Raw genomic sequence first — 13,058 nt, 5'->3', positions numbered from 1 at the left:
GGTCAGTTATTTTTATTTTTTTAATAAACTTCAACGAAATACAAAATACGTTCATAATGCGTTCAACATAATACAATATAAGTTAAAAACATTACACAACCGTATAAAATCCATTACAAAATAAGATCATTAGTATTTGAACGAGCCCGCAATAGCAATAAACCGGTAACTAGAGGTTTGGCTCAACCAAGCCATAAACACCCATAATTTAATCAAAGCGGACCCAACAATTATCATATATTATTGCATATGAAGCCTAAACTTCATATCCCTACTAAAAATCTTCCTTTCCACGTTATATTATAATATCCAATTAATGAATGGCCCAAAATCACTCAATATTATTTCGCTAACAGCCCAAAAATAATATGCTAGGGCAACTACTAAACTTCCCTTCCACGTTATTATTATATATAGTATTATCCTGCACACAAAATCAGTATCTAAATCATTGGCACAATGTTTTCCAACAATGTCATAAGAGTCCCAGTTAATGATATGCGGTCAATGTTAAAAAAAACTAAAAACGAATACATTAGCATTCCTTTCGACATCCAAGTGGAAATCATCAAAAGGGTTCTTCCCGTCAAGTCTTTACTTCGCTTCCGATCCGTTTCAAAACAATGGAAGTCTCTAATCGACAGCCCTGAGTTCATCACTCATCACACCGTCAACGAGGCCCACCAACATCATCTGCTAGTATCTTTTTATGATTCCTTTCACCGCATACACAGATACGTTTCCATTGTTGATGATGTTACGTTCCCCAAGTCCTCCTCTATTGTCTCTCCGGTTTTTAAGCGAGCTAGCCTTAGATTACTTGACTCCTCTCATGGATTGGTGTGTTTGCACAATCATATTGATACGGTTGTTGTTTGGAATCCATCAACCCGGAAACATGTTGATATAGTGTTGCCGGATGGAACGTATGTTTTTGGTTTTGGTGTGTGTCCTAAAACTAATGAACCCAAGATTGTCAAGATCGCTTACATTGTTCAGAATATGACCGCCATCGATTACACAGCATAAGTTTTTACATTAAGTTCTGGGGCTTGGCGACGTATATCAGTTAATTTGTCTTTAAAATATCTTTATTTTACGAATAATACGGTAGTTATAGATGGAGTTATTCATTGGGTTGCTTACTGTGTGATTACAAAAAGTAGGCGGATTATTTCATTTGATTTGACAAAAGAAGAATTTATAGAAGTAAAAATTCCGGATACATTAGCAAACCCTAGAAGGGTGTGGATATCTAGGATCGACAAGTCTCTTGCCGTGCTTAACTATCACTATATTTCGATGAAACCAGTTTGTGATGTATGGATGGTGCTGAAAAATGGTTTGTTTACAAAAATATTCACTGTTAAGAGTGATCCTAATAGGATACTTGGATTTAGGAAGAATGGTCATGAACCGATATTGGAACAAGAAAGTTGTGGTTCGAGAGAAAAAGAACTTCAAGTTTATGACCCTCCTCTGAACACATTTACAACCTTCGGATTTATGGGGTGGATTTCAAGATGACTTCCTACACAGAATCACTACTTCTGCTTAATCATCCCAGACTTGCGAGATAATTTTACACTAATAAGTGAAATGTACTCGCCCTGGCCTTAACAAAGGCAAATATCATTTTACACTACTTGTTATTTGATACTGGAGCCGCTTTAATTTATTTGATTTGGGTTTAGAATGTTGCTGTTTGATACAATTAATGTTGATTTGAAAGATGTCATTTGGGTTTAGAATGTTAATTACTTAATACAACATATGTGTGTTCTCTGATTTGGGATTTGATTGCCATGTTTTGTGGTTTTTTGCATGTCACATGAAATGATGGAAATAACAAATATTTGATCTGTTACCGCCTAGTCAACTTCCACATCATATTCTTACAAATCCTTAAAATCCCTACAAACCCTCAATCTCCCCTCCAACCATACAAGCATCCTTACATATACTTGTATTTTCATAAAACAAATATTTGTGTTCATGTTTAGTCGTTTTAAAAAAAATCAACATGTTTGTGTTTGTGTTTGTGTTTGTTTTTGTTCATTCGTTAAAAATCTAAAAAAAACCTACACATCTCAATTATAAGAGACCAAACGAGCCCAAACGTTAAAATATAATAAACATAAGAAACTAATGTATATTCTAAACTACTTCTGCTTGATAATTCTAAACTACTTCTGCTTGATAACTCTAAACTTCATTGCAACACACGTTCGCTTTAATTTAGTTTTTCTTTATGGGCATTGCTTTTTTCAGATCATTACGTTGGAATTAATCGTTAAAGTTCACATGTTGGTCGATTAAATGAAGTGCAAGTTTGTCTTTTGATTAATTAATTAAGTTGGTTGTTTTAATTTGGTTTGGTTTGTTTCAACTTGATAACACTTCTCGAACAACTTGTTCTTAATTTCAAGTTTTATTTTAATGTTACTAATAATTGTGGAGCTGCTATTTTAATCATGAAAGCATGAAGCAAACGAAATATAGTATATTAACAAGTAAAGCAAGTAAACTTTAATCAAAATCAACGCAACGCCTAACTTTCACTTAACAATGTACAGGTAACTAAAGCATGTTTGAGTTAATCTTTTCACAACAGTAATGAGCAAACTATCTTTAAGCTAAATCCAGTCAGTTGCAACAGATGACTGTCACCGTTCGTTTCAGGGAATCTTAATGGGCTCAGTTCGTTTAAGGGCACAGAACGGGCATTCATACCGGTTTATTTTCTCGGCCATTGTGGGTGTTATGTTCAGACACTTGCCATGATACCATAACTCACAAACGTCACACGCGATCCAGAACTCATCCCCACTATAAGCTCCTCCACAGCTGCCACATAGTGTCTTCTCGTGTTGTTTTTCATTTTCCACATTACTCTCTTCTGCCATCTTTGAGGTGCTTTTATTTTCTACAGGAATTTTCTCTGCAAATATGAAGATTTAACAAGTTATATGATCATAATTACAATTTATATAAAAAGAAGACGGGTCAAATGGAGTGTATCTTTAATTATTCATAGCCACATAAGCCATTTGATTCAAAAATTTAAGTATATAAAGTAACAATTCTAGTTTTTGTGCCCGTATTTAACACAATAACTAGTTAAAAATGTTTAAAGATTTAGATAAAAAGTGATTTGGGTCAACCACACGACCCGTTTTGACTCATACCAAAAACCAAAAACTACTCATTTGAACCACCCAAAAACTTACAATTAAAGTAACAGTTATAGCTTTTGTGATCACATTTAACTTACAAACTACTTATAACATGTTTGAATGACTGTACACAGAAAGTGTATTGGGTCAACTCACCTGACCCGTTTGACCCATACAGAAAGCTACTCATTTGATACACCCAAATACTTTCAAATAAAGTAATAGTTCTAGTTTTTGTGATTTTATAACTACTTCAAAAATGTTGAACAGATTTAGACGAAAGTGTTTTCGGTCAAACCACCCAACCTATTTGACAAATTAATTTTTTGTTACCTTCCGAGTGCTGCTAGATTTGCTACTGCTAGCTTCACTACTTTTTCCTTTCTTAGGTTTCCATTCTCTTGTAACTTCAAACACGGTGGGTTGGCTGTTAATCAACCCAAACAAACGACCCCTGTAAAAATTACAGTCCCGTTAAGGAAAACAAATCTAACTTGCAAAAAAAAATGCACACGCCCGTGAATGAATCGAACCAAACTTGCATAAAACTACAGGCCCGTTAACCTACACAAAGCTTCAAATGCAACTGTTCTCATAGGTTTCTAAAACCTCAACCCGTTTGAGAAGACCTGTTTTAACCCGGACTGAATAAAATAAAGTGAGCCAGTAATAAATGTGAAAAGAATGTGCAAACCTTTCAGTTGCATTTAGGTCTGCGCCATTAAAGAAAGCGATTGCATATAACCACGAGTCACAGTGAACTGCAACGAGGTAAAGCCAATCAGTTCGGGCCATGTTATCTCGTGCAAAGTTGATTCCAAGAATCGGGTCCGGAAGCATTGTGGGGACCGTCTCTGTTGGAAGAGTTACTTCCCAAGTTTCATTTGGATATCCATATAGGCAGAGGTTGTCTTTTTCTGGAACCATACATTTAAAACTATTAGTTTTCTAAAACACGTTTTGCAGCCAAGTTAGAGTCAGGTGAGTTGATATTTGACATGAAAATGATCCGCTTAACCCATAATTTTTAGTTTTTTACATGTTGATATTCTGAAACTCTAATTTACAACCAAAAATTTAAATGCGTTTAAAATAACGATATAAAAAACTTATGTTAAGACACATTTAATAAAACTTGAAATGATTATTAGGTTACATGAGTCAGCTCTTGAACCAGCCAGGCTGGCCCAAGTCCAGACCCCGACTCGTTTACCAAACGTGTTTGGTTTCGATCCTGGCAGTTTGAGAAGTTTTGACTAATACTTTCAAACCATAAAACATAATGTTAATTTCTTTTTGAGAACTTTTTTATAAAATTGTTGTGTTAAACGGTTCGACTTGTGAACCTGCCAGTCTGACCTGAGTGTCAACAGCATATACAGGTGTCATATCAGGTTCATGTATTGGCATGATTTTCAGGTTCATGTATTGGCATGATTTTCAGGTTCCTGTTCGGTTTGGCCCGTTAACACGGTCCATATACACCACACTGAGCATCTTTGTTCATAATGCGAAGTGACTAATTCTAAACTTTAAATTGCCAGAAATTTGATTTTCTAACAACTGATTAACTTCCATAACAGACGTTTACAACTCCATTAAACTTAATTCAAGAAACCTGGCTTATAACTTCAACAAAATTTATTCACATTTGTGCATAAATAGGTGTTCATGATTAATTTATAAATTCTAATGTTGGAGGCTTGAAATAACTTAAGCACATCTAATCACAAGCAAATAAACGAATTCTGAACTTATTTTCATAAACAACTTTCAATAACATAGATTAACAACTCCATCGAACTTAGTTTAAAAGCCCTAGTTTATAACACTTCAGCACAATTTACACAAATTTGTTGCATAAACAAACAAACACGAAATCAGTTCTTTTATGATTAAATTCCATAATCAGTTGTAGGTTTTAATAGCATGTAAACAAATTTGCAGCACACACGCAAACAATTTTAAACCTAATAAGAACAAAACATGGGGAATTTCGAATTGAAAAATTATTTGTTGGTTCTCCGAATAAATCAACCGGATAAAACTCAGATGAGACAAGATCGAGTACGCATGTGAATACGTATATATATACCTGGATCACAAGATCCAAGTACACTTTATCACTTTATGCATGGAATTTCGTATACGTAATTATTTGGGGAATTACGTATATATATACCTAGTTTATTATTGTGTAACGGCAAAACTATAACTGTGACAAAACTAGGGCGGGAGGGTGGGAGAATAGGATTTTCTTCATTATTATATTATAATATAATATAATATAATATAATATAATAGGTTTATTCAATAGGTTATTAACTGAACCAAATCGGTTACGAATATTATTTAATTTTAGTTATTGTAATTGTTTTTATTTTTAATTTATGAAAATGTATTTTTATTTATTTGATTTGTTTATTTAATATTAGTTTATTAAAATGTTTGTGTAGCGGGTGAAGCTAGGAGAGTGCCCCCAATCATTTAAGGTTAAGGTGGGTTAAAATGAGGTGACGCAAGATTATTCGTTAGTGGGGCGGGCTGAGCTAGGAGTGTCCCTTCCACCCTTAGGGTAGACGGGGCACCAAACTCACCCAAAATGAGCTTAGATAATGGATTTATGGACGTGAGGAGAAAAAAAAAGAGAAGCGAGTAAGAGTTGGGGCTAGCACACCACACCTCCCATTTTGGGTTATTGCGGGTTAAATAACGAGGTCATAAAATCGACAGAATTAATTACAAGATCAATGGAGCCAAAATACAAAATCAACAAAGTCAATAACAAGATAAGAAAGCAAATGCAAGATCCATTAAGTCAAGATACAAGATAAGTACGAAAGTGTATATAATTCTGTAGGGGTATGGTACTAAAACCCGGTTCTACGACCCTAAATCTATTATGTTTGGCTTATTCCATTACATGGACTAATACAATGTTATTGGGCTGATGGGATTTTGTGGAGGTAACCCTAATTGGGCTAGGCCCATTAGGGTACCATGATGGTTGCCATGAGACTCTCTATATAAGGAGGTCTCCACCTCCTTATTAGGGGTCATGCTCAATAAGAGCCACCACCACCTTTTTGTGTCTGTGAACAAGAAATCCTCAGGATATCTTAGCAGTCACCTCCACACCCTCATAAAGCCATCGCAGGTCTCAAGATCGCAGGTCACAGGCGCTGCCGCAGAAGAAGAAGATCAAGACGTGGTTCGTTCATCTCGAAAATCCGTGGAAACATCGTCATGGATCAGGTAAGATTCATTTCGTGCTTCGAAATTGGCGCCATCCGTGGGACGGCAACGAACTGCCCTTCGATCTTCATCTCGGCTGTCAGATCTCTCCCAAGAAAAACACAGGTCTGGAAGTTTACAGAAAAAGGCTTCAAAGCTTGTTCTCTTAAAGTTCAAAAAGATCAATAGATCTAAAAAGAGGCTTCCAGATCTGGGCAAGAAGAAACGGCCTGATTCGAATGATCAGATCTCCGGATCTGTGATGGTTTTAAATCTGCTCCGGGCTTCAGATCTGTCCAGATCTGATTTACAGATCTAGGTCTAGATTACAGACCTGGATTTTAGGTCTAAAGTTGCAGATCTGACTCTAAAATTGCAGATCCAGAAATTACCAGACTTCCGCCGCCATGTACGCACGCCCGTGGATTCTCACTCCGCAGCCGTGCATGTGCCGCCGCGGAAACCACCATCTGGGTTTTGCGCAAGAGACCTCCGCCATGCACGCGCACTCACGAGTCACCATTCTATCGCCGTGCATGCGCGCGTCAGGCTACGCGCCAAACTTCAAGGTTGGGAATCCTCCTAATATCCCATATGGCTACGCGCCAAACTTCAAGGTTGGGAATCCTAATATCCCATATGGCTACGCGCCAAGGTTGGGAATCCTCCTAATATCCCATATGGCTACGCGCCAAGGTTGGGAATCCTCCTAATATCCCATATGGCTACGCGCCAAACTTCAAGGTTGGGAATCCTCATAATATCCCATATGGCTACGCGCCAAACTTCAAGGTTGGGAATCCTCCTAATATCCCATATGGCTACGCGCCAAGGTTGGGAATCCTCCTAATATCCCATATGGCTACGCGCCAAACTTCAAGGTTGGGAATCCTCATAATATCCCATATGGCTAAGCGCCAAACTTCAAGGTTTGGAATCCTCATAATATCCCATATGGCTACGCGCCAAACTTAAGGGTTGGGAATCCTCATACCATATGCTCACGCGTCACATATGCTCACGCCTATTACACATGCTTACGCATCACATGCTCACACATGTCACAGTCTACACGCACGCGCACGCAACATCTGCGCGTGGCGCATAACACAAAACCAAAGTCTACGCGCACGCGCATGCAACATCTGCACGTGACGCGGGACATAAAGTAGCTCGTAAGTCGCCTCACGCGCAGGCTTTTATATTCACACAGCTCATAAGACGCCTCGCGCGCAAGCTGTTATTATTCTTACAGCCCGTAAGTCGCCTCACGCGCGCAGGCATTATTATTCTCATAGCTCGCAAGTCGCCTCTCGCGCAGGCTCTATTATTACAGCTCGTAAGCCGCCTCACGCGCAGGCTTCATTATTTTTACAGCTTGTCACCATCATGGGGAAAACCTCCCAAAACTCAGACAATAAAGACAAGGCCAAAGAAAAGGGAAAAAACCGCCTCACACCTTATAAAGTCCAGCGCTCCACCTAGACGCTTGCGCGCCCAGGAGCAACACTGGACTTGGGGGGCTTGTAGGGGTATGGTACTAAAACCCGGTTCTACGACCCTAAATCTATTATGTTTGGCTTATTCCATTACATGGACTAATACAATGTTATTGGGCTGAGGGGATTTTGTGGAGGTAACCCTAATTGGGCTAGGCCCATTAGGGTACCATGATGGTGGCCATGAGACTCTCTATATAAGGAGGTCTCCACCTCCTTATTAGGGGTCATGCTCAATAAGAGCCACCACCACCTTTTTGTGTCTGTGAACAAGAAATCCTCAGGATATCTTAGCAGTCACCTCCACACCCTCATAAAGCCATCGCAGGTCTCAAGATCGCAGGTCTCAAGATCGCAGGTCACAGGCGCTGCCGCAGAAGAAGAAGATCAAGACGTGGTTCGTACATCTCGAAAATCCATGGAAACATCGTCATGGATCAGGTAAGATTCATTTCGTGCTTCGACAAATTCATACTCTAATTTTGAATGTCACCTATGCATATATTTTTGCAATAAAGTGGTTAAATTTGATTAATTATAAGACATCAATAACTAGGTAAAGAAAATCTTTTGAAAACATATACAAACTATTACTCCGTATTTTCTACGTGACAAAAAATGAGCTTGATAAGATAATCGACTAGCGGATTAACCATACAATGATCTTTTAGTCTTTTGCTTTTAATCCTTATTTTAACTTTCCTATAAGCGAAACACTCGCAATGTAAAACCTTAACAAAGAAAAAATATATCACATTTTCAGATTCTTTAAAAAAATAAATTCTCACTTTCCATTAGAAGTCACGATGTAAAAGTTATTATACTCATTATTAGAACTCATTTAAATTGAGTCGAAATTTATTGATCATTACCATATTAGTAACACGAATTATACTAGTGAGACGACAAACAATGAGCACTATGATACGAGTGCTACGTTCTAACAATCATCTCTATGAGTTTAAATAGACCTTGAAAAAGTGAAAATATAAAACCTGGAGCAACAATCATATCAAACGTCATTACTCTGCTATAAAAAAAAATCACCATGGTTGTCTTAAACCACCGGTACCAAAATTACCCATTTAGGCATGTTACCCAAATCACCTGGACTCCACCTCAAATAAATACAAACAACCTTAAAAAGTAACAAGTATCAATTACCAAATGAGACCAAATCAATGTTTAGTATGTCAAATCATTTGTAAGAATGAAATAACATGAACTTGTACACTAAACTCCCACAAATGTAGCATTGAATTCGGAAACCAGACATTTCAAATGCCCAATACATAATAAATAAGGAGGGGTATGGCAAGTTATCCAACACCACAAATGCAAAACAAAATCTCAATAACTTACAATACCACCGTGTATAATAACAACATTCTTTTAAAAAATAAACACTCTAAAATGACTCTCTAACAAAAAAAAAAAACACGAAACGCTTCTTGACTTCTTTCTTCAAGAAGAAGTCAACAATCGCTTGATCCCGGTCTTTTGCTCTTGAGTGAGTTTTGTAGGAAACTTAATGTTAAACTTGACCCTCAAGTTACCCTTTTTGGTGGGTTCTTTAGGTATAGGCATACCTTCACCTTTAACCACTTCTTCATAAGTTGGACTGATTACCGAGTTAACCGGGACCGTTAAACTTCGGCCATCAAGAGTTGTGAGTTGGGCAGTGTATCCGGTCAAAGCTTCTGCTAGTGATATCTTTTGTGTGACAACAAGATCATTTCCATCCCGCTTGAAAACTGCATGCGGTTTCTCATCGATTATGAAAACAAGATCCGAAGGGATTACACCTCGTTGCTCGTTTCCTTTTTCAGGAAATGTTATTTTTGTGCCCTTTTTCCACCCGGGTTTGATCTCTATTGTAAGAATTTCTTCCACTGTGGTTGGTCTCCTACAGTCACAATTACAAAAGTATTATGAGTCATGAGAAACTCATGAGATTTAAAGCAATCTACTTTCGTCAGTCATGTGATTAGAGGTGGTAATTTCAAACAGTATATATAATATTGGTAAATCTGGTTGCTTTTTTCATATTTTTAGTGGGTCTCTTATAAAAAATGGGGGTATCTTCACAAAGTAGTAACCAAGTGTTCCACTAAGGTCACTCTGTTTTTTTCCATTAAAGCGACTCAACTTTCAGTCTTTCATAAGGTGTTCCAAGCCTATGTAATTTTTTTATAAATGCTAAAAGATACATATAAAACTTGGTTACTATTTAGGCGAGCCGATAAAAAGATACATGAATCTTGGTTACTATTTTGTGATTTTTTTTCCAATTTAACTAAAATGTAACAACTATGAAACTTGGTTATATTTAGTGCATTTTTTTCCTTTAAGGTTACCTCCAGCTTCTAGTTAATTAGATTATATTTAGTGCATTTGCCTCACTTAATTTTGAGAAATCTAAATATTTATAGAAAAATCACATAAGATTTGAACACACAATGAAAGTGGAGTGACGCTAGTGGAACAGTAGGTAAACTCGGTTACTATTGGGTGAAGCTTTCCCTAAAAAATTAGGTAAAATGGATCAAAACAGTTAAAAGTCACAATCTCTTTTTTACTTCATACAGAATCATTTTATACAATAAAATAATTTTGCAGTAATATTGTTTTTGTATTCATCATTAATGCATTAATTTGTTTTAAAAACATAGAAGAAAACAGTCTTTGTGGGTAAACCAAACGCAGCCCATTTCAACCCGTACAAAATATGGCCTAGTACCCCACCCCCATCTCCGCTATGTTATGATGCATTAGATACAAGATCTAAATAACTAACGTACGTTGGTCGTTAGGGTTCTTAAAAAAGAAACTCGTGTTTGGTAATGTTTCCCATTTATCATGTTCAAGTCTGCCTACCAAGACTAATTCAACATGTACAACATTGGAGCGTTTGGTAAGTAATTCAATATTGTTGAAAGTTAGGAAAATGATGCAAATAACTGCGCAAGCCATGCTTCGTCTTTGGTTACGGTGCTTTCTATATATGTGTCACAACATAGGTTGTCATTTGTCATCATCAACGTGGGCCATTAATCAACATCCTACTATTATGGTTGTAATCACGGTCTCAAAACGTTTATTCTCGCATTCTACATTAACATCGTTGGCGATTACTTTATCACATTGTACATCAACATATGTCTACTAATAATTTGTTTTTATAAACAAATTTGATGGAATCCACCACAATTAGCCACTTTACAAGGCTGATGAATATGATCAATGTTTGTCTAGAAATGTACATCTTACAAGTTGTGCAATTAAGACAACCTGTTAAAGTTATTCTTGAAAGTGTTGTCGACCTTTATGTAGTTATTATTTATAACTGTTACAGTTAAGACAACCTTTTCAAGAGAAAGGGTGTCTTAATTGTAACACTTAATAATAACAAATAAAGGTCCACAATACGTTCAAGAATAACTTTAAGAGGTTGCCTTAAATGCAAAACTTGAAAGACCTACTCTTCTATACAAACATCAAACATATTCATCAACTCCACAATTTGGCTAATTGTGGAAGTTCCATCAAATTTGTTTATAAAAAGAAATTATTACTAGACACAACATGATAAAGTAATTGCCAAGGATGTTAATGTAAAATGCGTGAATAACCGTTTAGAGACCGTGATAACCACCATAATAGTAGGCTGTTTAACGATGGCCCACGTTGATGATATATAACACCCTATCTAACCGTTGCTCCGAACTAATCGATAAATTCAATGCACAATAAGTAATCAAAGATCACAACAAAACCTTACCCGGTAGCATCAGTGGCGTCCCTCGAGATCTTCATCTTCTTCGTGGTCCCCTTATACAAATCCTCCAAGCTACACGTCAATGTGCGTTCAATTGCCGCGGCTTTCCTAGGCGGCATACTGGACCCCTCACCGCCGCCAGCACCTCTAAACTGAGAAAAAATATCATCACTACCACCAAACATACTCCTTGAAAAATGCCCACCCGGCCCTGCCCGAGACCCGCCCATATCCCCCATCCCTCCAAACGGGCTCGAGAACCCGAAAAACTCCGAGAATATGTCATCCGCATTGCGAGGATTAAACCTAAACGTCGTCGACCCACCGTCCATCCCGGAAAACCCGCCCGCACTCGGTGGCGGGACTTGCCCCTTCAATCCCTCCTCACCATACTGATCATAAATTGCCCTCTTTTGTGGATCACTCAAAACCTAATAAATTAAATCCAAATTAATCACAACCAATTTCACATAAATCAGTATTCACTGTTCAATCATTCAAAACCCAAATTATAACCAAATTAACCAATCAGTTTAAATTAAAAAATCACATAACCAGTATTCACTGTTCAATCACTAAAAACCTAAATTTAATCCAAATTATAACTAATTTAATCAATCAATTTCAAAACCCTAACATAACAAATCACATAAATCAGTATTCACTGTTCAATCACTCAAAACCTAACAAATTAAATCCAAACTAATCAATCAATTTCAAAATCCCAGCATAACAAATCAAATAATCATAATTCACTAATCAATCACAAAATTAGGGTTAAATTAAATCGAATGAATTCACATCCGATCTGTAACGAATCGATTGAATGAATCAATTAAAACAGAAATACGTACATCGTAGGCTTCAGAGATGGTTTTGAATTTGGCTTCAGCGTCCTTCTTGTTGTTAGGGTTTTTATCAGGGTGCCATTTCATGGCGAGTTTGCGATAAGCTTTCTTCAAGTCATCGTCTTTAGCGTTGCGATCGACCTGAAGAACCTTGTAGTAATCAACACCCATGGTTTCGTTAGTTAACAATTGGTGAGTTTGTTTGGTTGGTTGGTTGGTTGGTTTTTAGGATGTGATGCTTGAGTCTGTGAGTGGCAAATTTGTTGGGATTTTCTCTAAATGAGTTGTTGGAATAAAAAGAAAGTTTATGTATCTTTAATATTATTTGATATAATATTAATATATCTAAATGTTTCAAAACCACCATATGCCATCTAGGTTAGTAAAAAAAGAAAACAGTTTTTCTTTTTTGTTTTTTTAACCCTAAATAGATTACACCCATTATCTTTAATATTCTGATCGTACGCTCATTCGATCTTCATCATTGATTTCTTCTTGAGTATACAAGAATATTTCAATTCAT

The 13,058-nt window shown here is 36.8% G+C and overlaps 2 protein-coding genes across 2 annotated transcripts; both read right to left on the bottom strand.

Moving 5' to 3' along the window:
- Positions 1-2,504: 2,504 nt before the first annotated feature.
- On the bottom strand, positions 2,505-4,586 carry LOC143585283 (PHD finger protein ALFIN-LIKE 1-like). Its single transcript, XM_077067103.1, has 4 exons — positions 4,523-4,586; positions 3,871-4,093; positions 3,510-3,630; positions 2,505-2,939 (listed from the first exon to the last, which is right to left on the bottom strand). Exons 1-4 carry the CDS (start codon positions 4,584-4,586, stop codon positions 2,679-2,681), a joined length of 669 nt encoding a protein of 222 aa, XP_076923218.1. The 3' UTR covers positions 2,505-2,678.
- Positions 4,587-9,005: 4,419 nt separating this feature from the next.
- On the bottom strand, positions 9,006-12,741 carry LOC143585274 (uncharacterized). Its single transcript, XM_077067095.1, has 3 exons — positions 12,542-12,741; positions 11,691-12,118; positions 9,006-9,815 (listed from the first exon to the last, which is right to left on the bottom strand). Exons 1-3 carry the CDS (start codon positions 12,704-12,706, stop codon positions 9,374-9,376), a joined length of 1,035 nt encoding a protein of 344 aa, XP_076923210.1. The 5' UTR covers positions 12,707-12,741; the 3' UTR covers positions 9,006-9,373.
- Between the last annotated feature and the right edge of the window lie 317 nt (positions 12,742-13,058).

The sequence above is a fragment of the Bidens hawaiensis genome, unplaced genomic scaffold (assembly GCF_021521415.1).
Source record: "Bidens hawaiensis isolate Kalapana, Puna unplaced genomic scaffold, B.hawaiensis_p1.1 tig00033754_1, whole genome shotgun sequence".
In the NCBI taxonomy this organism is placed as follows: Eukaryota; Viridiplantae; Streptophyta; class Magnoliopsida; order Asterales; family Asteraceae; genus Bidens; species Bidens hawaiensis.
Note: the sequence above shows the minus strand (reverse complement) of the source record. Positions and strands in the feature narration are given on the sequence as shown.